Source organism: Hetaerina americana, unplaced genomic scaffold (assembly GCF_022747635.1).
Source record: "Hetaerina americana unplaced genomic scaffold, ioHetAmer1.1.p SCAF_12, whole genome shotgun sequence".
Taxonomy (NCBI): Eukaryota; Metazoa; Arthropoda; class Insecta; order Odonata; family Calopterygidae; genus Hetaerina; species Hetaerina americana.
Window position 1 is genome coordinate 4482263 of NW_027286292.1, and position 22120 is coordinate 4504382.

At 33.8% G+C, this 22120-nt stretch overlaps 1 protein-coding gene across 1 annotated transcript in view; it reads right to left on the reverse strand.

Moving 5' to 3' along the window:
- Cadps (calcium-dependent secretion activator 1) overlaps positions 1 to 22120 on the reverse strand; it is a 368169-nt gene that overhangs the window by 32615 nt on the left and 313434 nt on the right. The window contains exons 25-26 of the mRNA XM_071582912.1: positions 10579 to 10735; positions 6822 to 6963 (exon numbers count right to left, since the gene is read on the reverse strand). Of these exons, the coding sequence (XP_071439013.1) occupies positions 6822 to 6963; positions 10579 to 10735 (299 nt within the window). The remainder of the gene's footprint in view (positions 1 to 6821; positions 6964 to 10578; positions 10736 to 22120) is intronic.

Below are 22120 nucleotides of genomic sequence, written 5' to 3' on the forward strand. Positions count from 1 at the left end.
AAGGGGAAGTTAATTAAAAAGTGATCTAGCATGCATACTCTAATCTTTCTTAACGAGTTTAAATTAAGTATTTACAATTATTGCTAATTCTTTATGCATTTTCTCCCATTCTTTTATTAGCTCTAGTTGCAGAATTTTTCACCAAGAGATATCTTTAATAAAATGGCAAATACAGCAAAGCTGAATGATTACACAAACTTATCACACAATTTATACTTTACAAATGTAGAAAGATGATGATGATTAATTTCCGTATCAATAAATCAAGCAGTAGACTGTACAATACATTTCTCTTGGTCATAATCCTTGATGTAGACAAAATTGGTTAGTTAAATGAATACATGACATAACTCATATCCGCTACAAATAAATGTGTATCCTGAAACTAAACAACACTTCACAGAGGATTTCCATCATATTTTTGGCATTCAATATCAGCCCTAATCTAAAAGCATTTAAATGAATCATGCAATTGAGGAAATTATAATCACTTCAACAGAATTCAGTTTGATTATTTCTTAATTAGGTTATAAAGACCAAAATTGCAGTTATCTATGGCTTAGTGGCCATTGATAAAGCTAGAAAATGTTTTGATACTTATTTTGGAGAACTATAGACAGTACAATCATACTTTCAACACACTGCAGATTACTACAGATGATTTGGTGTAGTTTTTCCAGCCATTTTTTATGAATTCTTATTCCATGAATATTTTATGAGCTATTGCTACAATAATTCATTGATATTATAAAAATTAACAGAAATTTAGAACATTCTCACTTTACCATGTAAAAGCTGTAAAACATTGACAACCTTAATTAAAACCTTTTTGTTGAAACTTGAATGACAAATACAAGTGATCCAAATTTACCCTTTACAGCCATTACTGTACAAAAGAACTGGGATAAGGCCAATGATGCCATGCAATCATAAGTATACTCTTGATTTCCAATGTCTCAGCTTTATTTGTATGACTAGTGATCCATTAATTTTGGAAATTCAGTTTCCTTTGATAACAGTTTTGATATTGCTCAGTTGAATCTGGAATTTATTTTCGATACCCTTTACTTCTAGTTAATAACTGTCAGCGAAAATCCCCATTAACTAACTTTAATTTTGTAATAATTTTGAACATTCCCTCAATCTTAAATCTTTTTCAGTCCATTGGTTCAGCAAACTATCATATTAACTTTATCTTTCAGCTAAACTATTTTAAATGATATTTTGCAGAGGCCAGTATCTTCATATTTCTTTGCACGACACTTTTAACGCAGACTTTAGAAGTTCTACTTAGGGTAAGCCATCATTAAAAATTGTAAAAATTTGCTGAAGATTATAGAATTTATTTAAAATTGATTTGATATTTGTTTGCATCCCATTTAGCAAGTTTTTATTTTACTTATTTTAATTTATTTTATTAAATTTCATTTATTTTTGCAGTGAATGTTGTTAACACATAAGACAATTGAATGCCATAGTTTAAGTCTTTTTTATTTTAAATGCTATCGAAACTAAGTGTATTTTAATAAAGTCCACACACTGGCAATATTGAAAAACACAAAAAATGAGCTACATTTCAACATTAAAAGGAGTAGCTGCATATTTGAAAAGCACATAAATATTACACACATATTACCTGCAAGGTATAAAATAAATCCTTGCACAATAGGAAGATTTCTTTAACTGAATATCATTAAATATACTGAGAATAAATTGAATAGTTTGAAGTTTGCTTTATTAAAAAAAGGGTTTTTTGGACTGGGTTTTTGAGCCAACTGGAAAAGAAAAGCTTAGTCTTTACATTTTCAAATAGGGATGTTTTTAAAGAATTTGACAGGTTTTAATCACATTCGTGCAGTTATTCCCATGCTATCCAAGGATGTTTAAAGTAATGTTTAAAGAAAGTAATGTTTAAAGATAAAACTTAGAGCCTTAGGTATGGGCCAAAAAGTTAGTAAGATTAATCTATAAGGCACCTTGCCTTATGCACAATAGTTTTGGTGAAAATTGAGCATGGGAAGAGGCACATAAATCATGAGGGCTACTAATTACTGGCTAAAAACATTTCATTCAAGGTCAGACCTCTGACTTTTTAATTTGACCTGATCCACAAGAATATCTTGGCTACCCTAAGTCTCTAGGATTATAGTAAGCTGGGTAGGAAAAATAAAATGCTAAACTATTCTTACACTCTGACTACAACCTCCACAAGCCTTTTTGTGTTCTACCCTTATTGTTAATTAATTAATATTGTTAAATCTTCATATTTTAGACTAAACCGGCATTTAATCATGTGCCTGCCTATATTTGGAAGTCCTATTGAGTGAAATAAATAGTTAAAAATGAATAAAAGCTTAAATAAATGGTTAAATTAAAACATAAAATTATAATTTTTTAGATATTTTAAAAATATTGATAGTAGAAAGCACTGCCTAGGAAAGGCATTTTTATGGCTTACCAAATATTATTCTAGGAGCAAATGAGCATTAGCCCTCTTAGTGCAGGATGCCGATATCTCAACCTTTGCATCTCAGAAAAAGTGTGACGGTCTATTATTTTGGCTCAAACAAAGGCTATTGTATGAGATGCTATAATTTATTAAATTTCTTATGCTATAAGAAATACTGTGGGCCCCAAGCATTAACCATCACGGACTGCAGATCCCTTAGCATACTTCAATTTGTTTTCCACATCTGTGTAATGGAATCTGTTTACTCAAAAAATCAACAAGTATTCTGCATAGTTTCTCGCCAACCATTAAACATTATCCTCAAGATCTAGAGTGAGTCAATGGTATTAAGTGATAGTGAAAGAGATGAAAAGATTCTCTGCCTCCTGGAAATGTGTTGTTTATAGAGGAAAACATGGCCAGAATAGAAAAAGGTCTTGTAATGTGTGCACACAGGGTGAGAAAGGTGTGCACAGCATTTGTTTTGTTCACCATAGGTACTAGGTGAATAGCCTGATGATAATGAGAAAGCCCTAATATTACATAGTGGTAAACTGTACGATCATACTTTTACACAAAGACTACGTGGAGGCTGACAAAAAGTTATGCCATTCCACAATGTTGCCCAAGCGCTATGAGTTTTCTGCATTTTAATAGGTAATCCTCGATGAGTTAACATATAATGCATCAGTGCTCTGGGAAGAGATCTGTGGGGAGGATGCCTCTTTGTTGTTGTTCCCATGTAGTGATTTCTGAAGATGGAAAAAATTGAGATTCAAGCAGTGGTACTTCGTAAAGTTATGAAAGTGAAGGAATTTCATGCTAATTCCAAAGAAACTGCCGGAGATGCTGCAGCAGTAACTTTTAACGGAGTCATCCACCAATGTGCATTTCAATGCAACAATTTCATAGTGTAAAAATCATTCGCCATGACCGGGATTCGAACCCGTATCCCTCAATGTCTGGTCGAGTGCTTCAACCAGTTAAGCTATCGAGGCATCCTCTTCATCTGCAAAGTTCAGAGATTAATAGGACGCCTGATAGCTTAACTGGCTAAAGCACTCGACCGAACATTGAGGGATCTGGGTTCAAATCCCGGTCAAGGTGAATGACTTTTACACTCTGAAATTGTTGCATTGAATTTCATGCTATCTTTCAGAATATTCTGGGGGACTTTGCTCCTTCATACTCAACTGTTGCCAAGTGGACAAATAAGTGTAAGTTTGGTGGGGAAAGCTTAGATGATGATCCGCAAAGTGGTCAGCCAAAATGTGCCCCTTCCCCAGAAATTATTGCAAAGTGCATAAAAAGGTCATGAAAGATCATCAACTGAAAATGCGAGGAATCGCTGAAGCTCTAGGAATGTCATCTAAATAGGCATATCACATTTTTAAAAGTGGGACTGGATATGAGAAAATTATCTGCTTGGTGGGCGCTCTTGATGCAGGGCACACACAAATGCATCAGAATGGAAATTTCTGAATAATTTTTGACTAAATATATTTTCTGCACCAGTTTGTGATCACTGATGAAACTTGTGTCCACTACTATAGCCCAGGGACAAAATAGTAGTTAAAGCAGAGGAAACATGTTGATTCACCACCACCAAAGGAAACAAAGGCATAACAGTCAGCTGGAAAGTTGATAGCTTCAGTTTTCTGGCATGGGAAAGGGATTCTGCTGATAAATTATCTTCCCACTGGTCAAAAAATTACTGGACAATACTGTGCTAACTTTCTAGATCAATTCAGCAAAAGATACATGAAAAAAGGCTAGGTTTAGCAAGGAAGAAAGTCATCTTTTATCAAGATAATGCACACCCTCACACAAGTGTTGCTGCATGGCAAAAAATGCGTAAACTAATATACAAATTGTTGCCATACCCATATTATTCACCTGATTTGGCTCTATCAGATTTCTATCTCTTCCCAAAATTTTATTTTCTTCCGTGGATGGAAATTCTCTTCCAACAAAGAAGTAGAAGGGTATTTTACAGGCCTGAAGGAATCTCATTTTTGAGATGGGATCAAGACATTGGAATATCACTGGACCAAGTGTACTGGGAGACTACATTGAAAAATATAACAGTTTCACAGGGATAAGTTGTTTGTTTCTATTCCATTTTGAGAACTTTTCAAACTACCCTCATATCATTGTGTCTGAAAATCAAAATATTATAGCTAAAAAATTTTGTTCACATTTATAACGTTAAAATAAAGACATTTTTCTGATGATATATATGAATTGTATTATTTTTAAAGAATTCAATTTTTATACAACTAAATAAACCACATATCAATACTTAAGCTACATTTTCATGGTGTTATTTTTCCTGAGACGATACATTTTACTAAAACACCCCACACATTTCTCACTATTACCACTGACCGAAGCTAGCACTAAAAGGGTTAATACTAGATGTGCATAGGTGAAGCAATGGCAGATAGAATTACCATTAATTTCTTAAATCCTTTAAGTAATTAATTCAATTTTAAATAATATTCTTCTTGATTTTACATAATTGTACACAACATGTGAATTAAATGATATCTACTTTTGTTTAAGATTTCTACACAAAATCCACTGCAGTAATGTTCAATTATTTATTTATTTCACATTAATCAGAAAACAGCAGTTAAATTGGCCTTAAATTAGACTTTTTTTTAGCAATTAAAAACACCCAAGCTCTAGGGGGGAATCAAATCCATGACCTCTGGGTTGGCAGGTAAGGACGTTACCCCAAAACCACTAGGGTCGGCAATGTAATGTTTTTCTAAAATTAAAAATTCCTGCAATCATAAATCTAAAAGAACTTTTTGACCAATGGCTAAAGCATGGCAACCTGAAAATAAAACAATCACCTGCATTAGGAGCTAATACAAGCGATTATTATATGGATCTGACATGTTTATAACAATGAGGAAAGGAGCTTTCCTCATGGTTATAAACATGTCAGATTCATCACAATCTTTCGATTTTGTTGAGGATAGACTTTCTCAAACTAATAAAGGTGGGCAGGCAGTTTAAAATTAATGCCACGGTTATTGAGGTAGACATATTAAAATATGAATTATTTAAGTTGCTCACTGTTGGAACCTCAATGCACACCAATAAAATTCATAATAACCCTGCACAATAACTGAAATTTACATTTTAATTTTCTTCCAATAAGAAGAATAATATACTCATTATACATGTATGATTGATGAAAAAAATGCTTCAAAATATTTCTGTATTATGATGGAAATCCTCTGACATCATTATATATGAATCTTAAGACAGAACACTTAATCAAAAGTAGATTGCACTATAGCCACATGGCACTTTATGAAACCTTAATTAATGCAGCCAACATATAAATGAAAAAGAAAAATGGAGAATTTTAATAACTGTTCAAAACCGTGACGAACAGAGGGGAATTTTTTAGCAGACATCTTATTGTCATGTGCCTTACATTTAATTTTCTGCTACTACAGTTATGCTCAATCAAAACTGCAAAAATTGTGAATGACAGATAATGCACTGAAATGATGAGACTGATTCATGCTTTCATGAACAATATGCTACAAACATGGGATTATGAGGTCTAATTAATCTAAATGGAATGACATGTATATCATTAACATTCAACATAAATCAATCTCCCAAAAAGAAATAACTACCTCTAGATCTGAATTAAAATAGTCAAAAACTGTCATTAGAATAAAAGATTTATATTTCAAAGAATTTATTATCATCCTCCAACTTTTGAGCAAAATAATAAATTTGTAATTCTGTCATTCCACACACTTAATCCTTCAGACCCTAAATTTTTGATTTGAAAATGTCTTCTGTGGACTTAATGTACCATTCCATTTAAATAAAAAAATACTACTTTAATTATTCATTTTCTTCCATGATTATCCAATTTACCCTATTTCAACCAACATAATTTCATAAAAATTAAAAAAAACTTGAACAAATAATTTTGGCTGCATTTTAATTGAGGTTCCACTATATTTGATAAACTGTGAAATAGAATATTCTTAATGTATAACCATCATTATAAAAAACCACATTACAGAGTTCAGCTTTTAGAAAATAATTTCATCAAAATTATTTTTAAAAGAGCAAATAATATTAGCTAAAATAAATTATATGAAATGGATGTGAACACATTGTGGAAGTTATCTTGATGAAAGAATAAAAGTAATGATTGAAATTCATTTGTCATTTCAATTCCTATATTCTGGAAGTTTATTGGGCATTAAGAGAAAAAATAACTTAAATATAAGTTAAACACAACATAGTAAATCTCATGAAAAATAAGGCAATCAAGGCCTTGAGCTTAAAGCAGGAACAGAACTCCATAAAAACCTGGCTTTTTTCTTACCCTTTTATTTCCCACCTTTCTTTTTCAAAGCCTTTGTGAATTGACTGAGCGATGGATGATTCCATTAAATCCACATATCTGACAACCAAAGGAGCAAAAGTATCCCGGAGGTGCTGATGGAATCTTCCATTCTTCAAATTGTCTGCAAAAATAAGAATTTATCTTATAACTAAGGAAATTTAAATAAGCAATATTTTTTTCACACCCCATTTGTTTGTATGTATGTGTAAGGCAATATCATGGCAAGAGAAAAATGACACCTTATCTAGAGTTAATAATCAATAATTTCTATTTGCACTGCTAATGGCATTCAATACAATAAATATGTTATTTAAGGTATGGTCATATGAATGCAACGATTTCAGAGTGTAAAAATCATTCGCCTTGACTGGGATTCGAACCCAGATCCCTCAATATCCAGTCGAGTGCTTTAGCCACTTAAGCTACCGAGGCGTCCTATTACACTCTGAAATTTTGGGGCTTTTAAAGGAACTAGATGTTGTGACGAAATGCCGTACATACAATGTCATAGGCATTCGTATTCGTGTGCGACGCGCCACAGTCCACGAGGTTAAAGCCAACTTTTAAACACATATGGTGTTTATACTTTGACAAATTCCAAAGAAACTGCGGGAGATGCCGCAACAGTAACTTTTAACGGAGTCATCCGCTAATGTGCATTTCAATGCAACAATTTCAGAGTGTAAAAATCATTCGCCTTGACTGGGATTCGAACCCAGATCCCTCAATATCCGGTCGAGTGCTTTAGCCACTTAAGCTACCGAGGTGTCCTCTTACACTCTGAAATTTTAGGGCTTTTAAAGGAACTAGATGTTGTGACGAAATGCCATACATACAATCTCACAGGCATTCGTATGCGTTAAACTCCTCCTGAAGGTCTTGATGGATGACCAAGAGCAGATTCAAGTGTCTGCTTGCAAAGACCTTCTGCAACGTTATTGTGATGATTCTCCAACCCCCTATTAGTTTTGACTTGGCTGCAGCAGACAATTTCCCATTCCCAAAAGTAAAATCCTCCCTCAAAGGACAACATCATGGGACCTTAAGTGCCATCAAAGAAGCTTTGCACGTGCACCCTTAAGAACCTTCTAGAATGCAGCTACCAGGGAGCCTTCCAGTTGTGGAAAAACCACTGGCAAAAGTGCATTGATGCTCAAGGGATGTACTTTGAAGAGTTTTGAGGCATTCTAGCCACATCTGAAATAAACCTAATTTTCCGAAACTTTTCCCAATACTTTTTACACAAACCATTTATTTGTATAAAAATATTTATTGCTGGACATATAAATTTAATATATCTTTAAGGTCTGTGCTTTAGTTCATTTAATAAATTTGATTACATTAAAGAGATACATGAAGAGATATAGCTTCACAATTGTGGAGTGTAAACACTAAGAATTGTGAGAATATATGGACATACATACATAAAATAGACTGTTTTAATCCTAAACATTTTTTTACATCATATAAACAAGAATTTCTTATCTTTCAAAGTATTTTGAAGCCACCGTTTTTATTTTTGAAACTATTAATTTGCTATTTTCAACCAATTTCCTGTTTCCTAATACACTAGCTCTAATGTGCTTCCCTTGCAATGACCTTAAAACTGTATTCTACACCAAATACATTTATGCCTCATAAAAACTGAAAAACACCTCATGGAGTAACAAAAGGACGAAAAAACTTTTATTATTTGCATTCAAGCTACAATTGACCATTTGAAAAATATACTCTCAAAAGAGACGTGTAAATAATAAAGCAAAAGAAACAAGATGGATGATGCAGTACATTGATATAGAAAGTTTGCAGAGGAAGGATGAAATCGGTGCGCTTTACAAGGAGGTTAAAATACTATCTGGAAGTTAGAAGTGAAAATCTGTGTTAACTAATAGGGATTAATCAGGCAAAATACTAGTTGAACCAGGAAATATCTAAGAGAGATGGAAGGAATTATATAGAAGAGCTATATGGCAAAGAACTTAGGCCAGCAAGGTTAGACATAGAAAGAGAATATGACGTGGATGAAGATAGCTTTGGTCCAGGCATACTCGATGATGAGATAGAAAGGGCATTAAGGGAGATAAAATTAAATAAGGCCATGGGGGTAGACAGCATTCCAGTGGAACTACTGTTAAGGAAAATGTAGAAGGAAGAGTCTACATGGACTGATTTGTAGCATCTATAAGGAAGGAATCTGGCTGGAAGACTGAGAGATCAGTGCTAGCTCCTATTCCAAAAAGATAAAGGCTACATTATGTGAGGACTACAGAACAATAAGTTTGACTTCCCATTCAGCTTAAGTGGTTCTCAGGATCATCAACAAAAGGATGGAGAGCGAGGCAAATGTATCCTTAGGGGATGATCAGTTTGAGTTTAGGAAGGGAAGAGGCACACAGGATGCCATAGCAGTAATGAGATCACTAATCGAGAGGAATATAAAATACAGTCAGGATGTACAGGTATTTGAGGCAAGGGGCATTGTAAAGGCATTTGATGATAGATAGAATTGGGAAAAACTAATAAGTATAGGGACAGGAGCCTGTACCGCAACATGTTCATGTCTCAGACTGCTCAGGTGTGAGTGCGAGATGGATAGTCCAGATGGGCAGTGTTAGGAAGAGGTGTAAGGAAGAGTTGTCCATTATCACCGGTCCTGTTCAATGAACATGTGGAGGAGACGATTAAAGAGGCATGGGAAGAACTGGAGATAGGAATGAAACTTGGTGGAAAATTTGCAAAATCAGTTAGGTTTGCTAATCCTATACATCTGTTTCAACCTCTCAATGTCCAATCTCTAGCTTTCCAGTCAGCAAAGGAGTTGCAAGCATTGCTGAATGAATTGGAAATTCAGTGGGATAGATATGGGAGGAGAATCAATATAAATAAAAGAAAGGTTATGCAACTTTCCAGAAAGAGAAAGGCCAAGGTTAGCATTAAAATAGAAGGGCAAAAACTAGAGCAGGTGGAAAACTTTATGTATCAGAAGTATTTTGGACCAAAATGGCCAAAGTAGTAGGGACGTTAGGAGAAGAATTGCAGGCAAAGAGGCTTTCACAAGGACGAGGGAGTTGATGACATGGACGTTGCGAAAACATAGTCACTCATAGCAGGAGGATAGACAGAGATTGGAGGTTTTTGAAATGTGGATGTGGAGAAGGATGGAGAAGGTAAAATAGACTGAAAGGTAAACAAATGAGGAAGAGCAAGGAATCGTGGGAAAGGAGAGGGGGTTGTTGGAAGAAATCATAAGGAGACAGGAAAAATTGATGCAGAACATTTTGATCAGAAATGGGATGTGAAAGACTGTGATAAAGGCAGAATGTTAGGAAAACCAGGAAAGGGCAGAAATAGGATAGGGATGTTGTATGGGATAAAGGGAGGGAGGAAGTATCAGGCAATGAAGAGGGACTTGTTACAGCGTAGGATGTTGGGTTGTGTTTTGTTGGGAGAATCAAAATATTAATTTGGTAGCTGTATCCACCCCAAACCTACCTTAACCAGTAGATTACCTAGTAATAATAACTCTCCATTAAATATGAATCAGTTAAAGAATGATGCTACAAATATCAGTAATACTATCAAAATAATAATGAGAAAAGAATGACCAGATAAACATAGATAAACGTAAACTCAAAATGGATAATGATATATTTTGATATTATACAAGAAATTCAATATCAACTAAAAAACTGAGTATTTAAAAATATATTGCTTACAGATATATATTATTTCTTACCATCAGTTCTCAAGTAGTCATTCATTATTTGAAATAATGGAAAGGAATCCCACGTGTCTGGTGGCTGCTCTGCCAATACTTGGTCCATATCAACAGCAAACAAAGACCAAAATATTTCTGCATGCTCCACCAAAAGGTCACTAAACCATGCAAAAGCCTAGAATGAATAAAATATATCAAATAAAGACAATTTTAAAGGTATGGAATAGCAAATAATATAATCAATCCAAAAATGGAAGAAAATAATGTAAGAAATACAGGTATTTCTTAAGAGCCTAAAAAAGAATAGACTCATTTGGTTTCAGATGCTAAAATTGCATTGATTCCCAACCTATTATAAGGAATTAAAAATAAACACAATATTTCTTGGACTCAGGAATTTGCACATTTGCCATAAAGGTTTCTTCATATTTAATATAACTTAGGATTATGATTAATCTTCTAATCCTCAAAAAAATGAATGCACACAAACTAAAACTAAATATATAATTGATTCTACTGATAATTTACTGGCACAGACAGGTAAAGTAAGTTAAGTAGTACTTTATTATTTTATCAGAAATTACAATTACAAAGCTTATAACTTATCAGAGTTTTGGCACATAAACAGAAAATCAAAATTTCTAATTGCATAATGATATTTCAAGTCTGAATAATTATGGAAGTCATATTTTTAATTTACTTAACATCTTATTATATTCTGTGAGTTTAATCGATGTATCCTGGAAAATATGTACTCCATTGTATTGATTAATGACTTTCATCATTAAAAATATTGCTTGGAATAAACAATTAATGAGATGAACAGCAAGCGTTAGCTACTTCAAACCTTGGAGTTTTGTAGGAGAGCAAAAATGTGATTAGCTATTTTAGAATATAATATTAATTTAGTGCATTGGAATATATTTCTGTCACTGATATACCACATTCAAAATGTATACCTGTCATTTATTATTAGACTATTGCAAACAACATGCAAAAAAATTGAAATAGTAATAAGTATTAGCCTTAGATACCAAATTATATGTTATTAAATTAATTTATTACCATCAGCAACAGTTAAGCAAATAGAAAATGTGAGAAACCTATACTATAATATATATACAACAGTAAAATTCTGGATTAGGCTAAGTGTTACTCTTCTATTTCTACTCTTTCATTTATTACATGATTAAGCCAATCTGAAAATATTGGAAAGAGAATTTTTTTTCTTCATGGGTGTAAGCAAAACATACATCCTATCAAATGGCACTTAATTATAAATAGTTTTATGATAATCAAATCAATAAATATGCCTAATTTACTTAAAATTAAGTGGTATTTAGATGCATGTCTATTATGCTAAAATAAAACTCCATTACACTATCAAATACTGCATTTTGGCAACTCACATAGTAGTTTGAGAGTCAAAAGAAATTCAGAATGTAGGAATTCATAACCAAAGAAAGAGTTCTATTCACTAATTCCCAAATGAAATGAAAATTTTAGGAACCTATATAAACCTATTCTGTGAACATTACTGTTGTTAGGTCCTCGACTAAGGAGTATATGCAAAAAGTCACCCAATGTCGAAATAAAATTTGGAATGTACATTGTGTTAAGTGCCATATAGCAACATCATTCTTGAACTGTATTTCAAAGCTATTCATTTTGCAATAGTGACTTCAATGCATCCTTATAAGGATTCCATGTAAATTATTTACATGGTACAAAATAATTCAGCGGATTTTACTAATTTTTTGTCCTAGTTATATTCTAAAACTGTAGTTTGCCATTAACTTCTCTCATTGAGAAGGTTGCAGAATTTTTATTTATTCTGCCATTTTGTGAGACAAATTCCAACCTCAGAAAAATTTCAAGGATGATTTTTTCCAAACAGATAATTAGAAAGAAAATCTATTTTCTCCATGCCCATTCACACTTTAATGCTACATTTCATCAATTCTTAATAAGAAAATCCCATAATATGATGCTTAAAATGCGAATAAGATATGGATCATAGAATATTATACTTGTAAAATGTCTGATTTCCTTAACTTTCCTTAATCTATCCCAATAAGTTAGACATATATTCCTAATAAAAATGGTGATTAGGTAGGTAATAAGAGTTTCAACATGTTTATTGCAAAAATATCCACACTGGGCAGAGTACGGATAATAATAAAATAAATGTGCGACTATGTGCGACTTGCACTTATTCAGAATGCTCTATCCTTCCCCTTGTAAAAGTTTAGAAATACTAAGGTGTCCCAGCTGCTTTTTCAAATAGTGAAATTACAGACATCCATGCAAAGAAAACCTGGGAAAGTTTTCCCCTTTGAAATGTGATACACCTAGAGACTAACAGCATACTGAAATTTCAAATATATTGGTATCATTATAAAAATAAGTCTAATGACAATCACACACTGAAATTTAGCAATTATGAGGATTAGAAGTTTTAGACAACAGTGTTCCCACAATAACTCTAATAATTTCTTAATGGAAAACTGCAAATGCAACCCAATTACTAAAATCTGGCCACAAATGTTTAGTTCAAAACTATCATCCGATCTCCATATTGCCCATGCTTTCAATAATCTTTGAGCGTATCATTCATGATCGTCTTCTTCACTTTAACCTCCCTTACATCTCTCCCCATCAGCACGGCTTTCTCCCCGGTGGATCATCCCTCAATAATCTCGCTGTTGTACACTGTCATATTACACTCTTTTGAGTTGAACTCACAATTGGATGTTTGCTATATTGCCTTCTCAAAAGCATTTGACTCCATTAACCAATCCCTGCTGGTCCATAAACTCAAAAATTGGTACAATATAAATGGAATTTTCTTTTCTTTAATCTGAAGCTTTCTCAGCTCTCGCAAACACCGTGTTCTTATTGATGGCATTTCCTCCACTCTTCTTTCTGTACCGTCTGAGATACCACAAGGCAGTGTTCTTGGCCTTCTCCTCTTTTCACTTGACTTAGGCAATATTGACTATGTTGTCTGCCTTGGATGCAATATTTAGCTTTACCCAGATTGCAAAATTTTCAAACAGGTTAATTGCCCATCTGATGCCGTTTCCCTGCAATCTGATCTTAATTCTGTCACTGCTTGGTGCTTCCATTTGGCAGTTATGCATTAATCTCTCAAAATCAGTTATTATGACCTTCTCTTTTGAGCGTAAACCACTTTCGCTTTCATACACTCTTCCAAACAACCCTATCCCATCTATCAGTTCTCACTGCAATATTGGTGTAATATTTGATGCGATGCTCACCTTTTGCAAGCATGTTCAATGGATTGTTGGGAAAGCAATGTCAGCCTACTTCATCATCACACCAATGTTCGTGATCCTCTTGCCCTTAGGATGGTGTTTTTTGGCTGTATACTCCCAATTTTAGAATACTGTTCACCAATCTGGTCGACCGTCTCCCCAACTACTTTAGAGTTACTTAACAGACCTCTGTATTTCTTTATTGCCATTTCCTACCATATTGCATCCCTTCCCTATAAAATGTAACCCAGGACTTAACTATCTCACCCCTTGGTATTTCCTATCTCTACAGACACTGATTGCTATGTGATACGAAATTTTTATTATTTACATAAAAAAATGCACTTAATACTTTGGGATATGTATCTTAAGAAAAATATTGAGATTGTCTTATTAGTGCTTTGGGGGAACTTTCTCCATCAATTAATGATAAACTTAAACAGTAAAACTAATTTTGTTCCTTTGCATTTTCAACTGGGCTAATATTATAATTAAGATGACAACAATTTTATTTAGAGGAAGGGATATTTGCTCAGGATCATGGCGTGTGAAATTCACAATGCCCAGCCCAATAGCCTGTACCCCAATAGTCAGGAAAGAAGGCCAGTTTCTTTCTCTGTGCCGCCTATGGTTTCCCATAAAGATCTGGTACCTGAAAAAATTGCAGAGCTCAGAAGAAGCTGAGGGTGCTCAAAGGCATCCCCAGGAATTGAACCTGGGCCCAATGGTTCACTAGTCCAATACTCTTACCTATGGGTTATCACATTATTACCACATCCCCCTTGGTTTTCATGAAGTCAGCTGAAGACTTAAATTTTCTGCAAACTGTAAGTTCCTGCAATTCACATAATGGCTAAGAATGTTCTAAAGATATGCATCAAGAAAATATGCACTCGTGTATTGCATAACATGTACTATATAGTTATAATGTGGGACTACAAATGAATTCATTTTCTCATAAAATGGAATTTAAAGTCAGTAAGTTTTGAAATTTAATGTGTGAAGTATAGCAAAAAGAAGGATTTATGATCTCCCTTTTGTACTGCCTCAGTGAATTTAGCAGTAGGTATTGTATTACCAAAAATATTCATTTTATCATGAAAAAAATCAAGCCTTCAAAGCTAGATGTAATGTTACCTTAAATTGTATATTCACATTTTATCCCGAAGAAGTATAAAGACATATATATGCTAAGAATGATTTAAAAATTATTACATAGTGTCAGGTCACTTTCAGATTATAGATACCAACATCTGATGATATAACTGATATAGATTTTCAATAAGGAACCCAAAATAAATAATTCATTTTGTTTTAAACAAAGCATTTTACTTAAATCATTAGCTAGAATCTTCTTCAGGTTTGGTGAGCATTTTAAACAATACCTTTTACAATCTTGAATAACAGATACTCTCAATTATTATTATTATACCAAAGATTATAACTGACAAAATTGTTTGAAAAGGTTTTTACTTTCAAAAATTAAAGCAAGAATAGATAATAAACATAATCCTAACATTGGTTGGCATTAAGAATTGCACTTGATAGCCATAAAGTCATTAAGGTTATATATCCCCACTGCTGATCATGAAGCATTATGATTTGAACTTCCCATGAAGATTTGGGTTGTCCTTTGCCTTGCCCAATCCAAGAAGGACAGATCTTACCTTTACTCCAATCAATTCGGAGGCCAATTGCATCAGCTAATCTGAACTTAGTCCATGATGTTGGTTGTGACCTAATGATGAATTTGAAACTTTATAATGTTCAAAATAACAAGGTTTTGTCAGTGCATCCCAGGAAAATCATGGCTTGTAAATAAAAAAAACTGGGATTTTTTGAGAATATAAAGGTTTGTACAACCTTACTGAAGTTGAAGCTTATAAATTTGGAACCATTTTGAAGTGAGTCACCTGTTCTATTTGATAACACCTATTTAATTCATATGGGTAGTATTCAACCTATCCCTCATAATTTCATACACACAGATCCAACTGATCCCATCTAGATCAATAAACGGAAGACTATGTTCAACTATCACTCAGATTATATTCTTTTATCCAATCAGCACTAAAAGATAAATGATAAGTAAAACTCCTCATAGTTATTTTTAGCATACTAAGTGGGCAGAAAACTCAGCCCTCTTTCTGAATACCTCATGTAATAGATATTTATTCCTCTGAAAATCAAATATATCTGTACCTATCCACAGTTTTGAGAGAATTTATTCATTAATCGTTTGACTCTTAAAAAATATTGATACCATTATCTTGAGTTAATGATATGATTAATAAAAAATTGATTTCTGGCCTAGCCCTGGGAAAAATCACCTGATTTATATCACAAATTACAATCTAAGATAACATTTTTACTCTGATGTACACAAATTTACATGAACATTTATTTAAATAGCAACTTCGGTCAATCATTATGTACTTCTTTTATATTTTTCAGCTGGCAGGGTACCCATAGAGGCACAATGGCTCTCATTCTTATGACAAACATCTTACAAACATGTCCATCAATTTCTAAAATAGAATACCCTTCAGCTCCAAAATAATCTTGTTTCATAATAATAATGCAGCAATGAGTATTCAGTTCGCAAATCCAATCTCTTCAATTTGCATTGAGTGCAACTGAAGCAATGTTAATTCATATCAATCAGTAGAGTTTATGCATTAACCTCAAATATAATCAATGAAAGGAGCCACTTATATTACATACTTGGTGCCCTCATTTACTTACTATAAGTAAGATGGCCTTTCGAATATTGCACTTACTCCATGTGATACCATTATTACGAATGTAAAAGTGAACCCTTGACTATAAGAAAAGAATTTTTTAAGTTTCAGTTCAGGGGAAGTATAAAAAATGCATATATTTTGCTATTATGAAGGGATTTTTAAACTCTATTCAATAAAAAATTCCTAAATTTAAACTAAAAGAAACCTCCATACAATATAATTGTTTAATTATGTGTATATATATATATATATATATATATATATATATATATATATATATATATATATATATATATATATATATGTGTGTGTGTGTGTGTGTGTGTATATATATATGTGTATGTGTGTGCATAGATATGTATGAAGATTTATATATTTAAATATAAATATATATATATATATATGTTATGTATGTACATACATATACATAAAGGGTGCAGCGCTTAAATCCACACAAGCACACATTTCCTCGAATGAGATTTTCCCGCCGGGTAAGTGGAACCTTTCCCAGACTTCTCCAAAGCATTATACTTAGCCACAATATCATAAACAGTTGATCCGGGATACCAGAAGAGTTGAACTATTTCAAACTTAAACGCACAGTGCAAACACTTTCGATAATAGCAGCTTTTTGATTGTACTCCACACATGCACGTAACATCTCCGCCATGTTGAGACTATCATGGTTTGCTAGATGCCTATAGCTTTCAAGAACACCAATTGTGACATCCAGTGAAATTACAATATGGGGGGAAATTCACACTGAAATTTGTTTGGATTTAAGCCTCACACCCTGTATAATTATACAGGGTTCGTCCGGAAAATAAGTGTACTGATTTTTTCCCGCCGCTCCAGGCACGCCCAGCACCGCTCTGACGGGCTGCGATTGGAGGGGGGTATGTGGGCAAGCGACGCTGAAAAAGGCAGTCGGCTCTGAGCTGTGGTGTAGTGAGGAGCTCTGTTAACGCGAACCTCCACGCTCGACCCACGTCACGGAACGCGATGCTGAAGTTTTTGGAGCAGCGTTATTCCATCAAATTTGCGGTAAAGCTTGGGAAATCGTCTACCGAAACTGTCGGTATGATTAACTAGGCTTACGGGGAGTCAGCCATGTCCAGAAACATGATCTTTCGGTGGCACAAGATGTTCGTGGAGGGCAGAGAAGAGGTCGACGACGAACCACGGCCTGGACGCCCATCAACGACACTCACCGACGAAAATGTGCGAAAAGTTCGCGATGTACTGAACTCTGATCGTCGTCTTAGTGTTCGGATGATAGCAGAGCAGTGTAATGTGCCAAAAACAATAGTGCACGAGATTAAAAACTGCATATATATAAGGCTGCATCACGACAATGCGCCGTCTCACACCGCGCTTGTCGTGTCGGACGTCTTGGCCAAGCATGGCGTGGCACCGCTGCTGCACCCGCCCTACAGCCCGGACTTGGCACCACCGGACTTCTTTCTGTTCCCGAAGATAAAGAGGAGTTTGAAATGAACGCGATACGGGACTTTGGACGCCATCAAGGAGGCCGTGACGACGTGTCTTCGAGAGGTTCCCGACGATGCCTTCGCGGGAGCGTTCCAGGAATGGGAACGCCGCTGGAACAAGTGTATTGACTCACAAGGGTCCTATTTTGAGGAATATTAGCTTAAGATATGTAAAAGTGTAATACATTTTTTTTCCTGAGCTCAGTACACTTATTTTCCGGACGAACCCTGTATATACCATAAACCACCCGAAGGTCAGTTTGGTAAGTCATGGTAGAGTTCACCCAGTACTAAGCCCGACGGTGTGTGAAATTCACACATCAGGGCAGGGGGGCCAGTTCCTTTCCCTGTGCAGGGTCTGGTTTTCCAGGAAGAGCTGGTACTTGAAAAATCATGAAGCTTGGGTGGAGCTGAGGGTGCCCAGAGAGGCTTTTCTGGGAATCAAACCTGGACCCTTTGGTTGGTAGTCCAATGCTATACATATATATATACACACACACACACACACACACACACACACACACACACACATATATATATATATATATATATATATATATATATATATATATATATATATATATATATCTGTGTATGTATATGTGTGTGTCTGTATATATAATATGTGTGTGCATTAGTTTAAACAAAGTATTTATAATATGTATCACAGTTAATGTGAAAACCATACTTTGCGTTTATTGGTACATATTTCCGGTAGGTAGAAAAAAATTCTCTCACCTTAACGAATATAATTCATAGTGCCTACTCACAAAAGTATAATGCTGTGTAAAAAATCACTTAAATATGCATCCAATGGAAAAAAAGCCCAATTCAACCATGCAATGATGAGAAATAGTAATTATTCCTGAACAAAAATTAGTAATCAATTTGTACTTAAATTCTGTTAGATCACACTGAATGATACATTTTTGTGAAGGCTTCCATGGATTGGTGTTAATGAGTACATTTCCATTCAGGATTTAATCAATGTATAATGCTTTACACATTGTCCAACTATTGGAAAATGTCTTTAACTGTTAAAAAGGAAATTCATTAATGGTGGTCAACAAATATGCAAAAGAATACAAATATGCCATTAAGGTCATACTGGATTTGAGCCTATACAACCTGGAATGTAGAAGCTGACACAAGCATCAGCAAAACTGTTTTGTTAAAAATATAACATCCTGAAGAAATCCTGAACAAAAATGTAATCACACTGTGTAATGCTCAGGTCAATAGGTTTAAATACCTTATTGACATCAAACATTGCTGTAATGGATACTGTTAATATACTAGCTCTTAGGTACCCTTCCATTCCTACATGATGTATTTTGAGATATTTTTATCTATTCAAGGTTTTCATGGATTTCCATGCTAGATGCAGATAAGCAGGAAAACTACAGGTACCTACTGATCTACGTGCCTCTTGAAAAAGCTACCAATATACAAAAGTTACATTACTTACTTTGTCCTGTTTTTAAATGAAGGGAAGAGAGAAAGAAGGAGTTAGAAATGTTGACACCAAAAACACTGAAATACAATTAACAGTAGTGGAAAATCATAGTTTTTACATAAAGTACAGTGAAGCACAGAGAAAAAGCAGGAGAAGTAGCTTGTATTGAGTTGTTTGGGAAATTTGAATGAGATTATGAATGGCAATGTTGTAGTGAATAGGTAAGCAACAGACAACATAAATGTATATAGATTTAACATCTTGTATCTAAATTTTAACACCAGTCAACACAAAATGCACACAGAATATTCATAAGAAAAGCATTGCTTAGATGATTTCAGAGGTAGTTTGCTTGTAGAAGCAGAAAGAGCACGACACTCACCGATCTGAAAGCCTTTGATCACACAGCCAACACGTTGACAGGAAAGAAGAAAGACAAGACCAACAATTAGTAACAACAACAACAGAAGGAATGGGTGCCCTACATAAATTAACATGACCCTGATGCAGTGATTGCTTCCATGATCAAAAATACACTTATTAAACATCAATAGTATAATATACATAGCCTACAAAATGCAAATCACCAAACAACAATAATTTTGAAACATCAAAGCATGCTACTTCAACTTTTAATTTAAGTCTCTCTGCAGCAGAAAAACATTTAATTTTAGATCGATTATTTTGTTTTTGTTTCAATGAACTGCAATTAAAAGAAACACCAATGCAGAATTTTAAGTCACTAAAACTTATCCATAGACATCAAACTCTCAGGTTCTTTCACGACCATTTAAAGCAAGCATGATAGTTTTAAAGCTAAATGACAAAACCAAATGACATGTATATGCTCTCTTACTCAATTAGATGAAAGTAAAAGCTACATTAAATGGAACTGAGAACAGTGCAGTACAAAATTCTAAGTGTATCAGAAGAATACACGACAATAGAAACTGGATTAGGTAGCCTAATAAGAAAAGTTAGCCATAACCAACAACAATAAGGTGAACAAGTGCATTAAGCAACACAAAAACAAATTTCATAATTCTGTTACATGCCAACATTTAAACATATTTACACCTACAATTTGGATATGATACTTATGGCGGTGCATGCTTAGGTATTTACTTGATAAATTTACACACACATACACACACACACACACACACACACATATATATATATATATATATATATATATATATATATATATATATATATATATATATATATATATAGAGAGAGAGAGAGAGAGAGAGAGAGAGAGAGGAAGAGAGCTCCATTCAGTGACATGAATGACTTACGACCATCACAAATAGGACCATGCAACCAAAACAGGAAACTTAATTGAATCAATAATATTTTGACACAATGCAAAAGCTGAAGATGAAAAATAATATTAACCTATGATAAATGACAGTAGCAATGTATTTCTGGAAAAAGTCAGCAGAAATTATACTTTCCGGAGTATTTTATATTATTTCCCAGCAGCAAGTGACCCATCAGTAAATGCATTTCTTTCTTGATTTGATGAACTTTGGCATATTTCACTATTTTGATATTTGCAATCAATAAATTCAGAATCTCTTACATTTCAATAATATATCCCCTGAATATTAGATGCATTTATTTAACTTGAAGCCCAAATAATATAATTTGCCTGTAGCATATAACAGTTGAATTTTAAAAGTATGTTATAATAATTCAGCATGCAAGTAGCCTTGTTTATCATTCTCTAGAAACTTCTATGCATCTTTTTAAATTAAAATATGAACGATTAAATAAATACCAATCAAGAAGGACTAAGACTTGGGAATGAAAGGAAATTCTACATTGATATCTGATTCCTCTTCTGAATTTTTTAACAGGTTCATTTTAATTTTGCTGAATTTAAATGTTGATCTTATAACCATTCATTTCAAGACTTACAAAACTTTCGGTATTCCACTTTTTCAGGAGTAATGAATGGGGAAAAAGTGAAATTGTAATGACTCATTGGATGAGTTGATAATGGGTATTGAAATCTCAATGAGTTAAGGAAAGGTTACAAATCTGTAAGAGTAATTATTTTGTAATTAATACCTTGTATTGTTTATAGACTATATACTCTTAAGATTTATTCTGAAAGATACAGAGGAAATCTTAATATTAATCTATGAGATCTAGAATTTATTTAGATATTTGAAAAGCAATAAAATACAAAGTTAATAAAGACTATAAATCAACTATACCTACCCACTACAATGTCATGAGTGGGTGGGATGCTACCTGGCAATAAATTAGCCAGGGTTCTTACACAAAAAATATTCCCTGCCCGCAAAAAGAGTGTCAGAGATTATTCACCTAATTTCTCTTTAGAACACTCAAAATAATATTCCGTTTATTATATGTACATTTAGATTGATTTATCCATACAGTATTACATTAAAGCTGACGTTACATGTGAGGGATAACTGGATTCCAAACTAAAATAAGCTGTTTAAGCATATTCAAATACTTGAAGGGAACTGGTCTTTTTAGGTGCCTCGTCCCTGATGACACTGAATATTGCAAGTTGACATTTTCACGAGTAAAATTCCCAAAATTATGAAGACA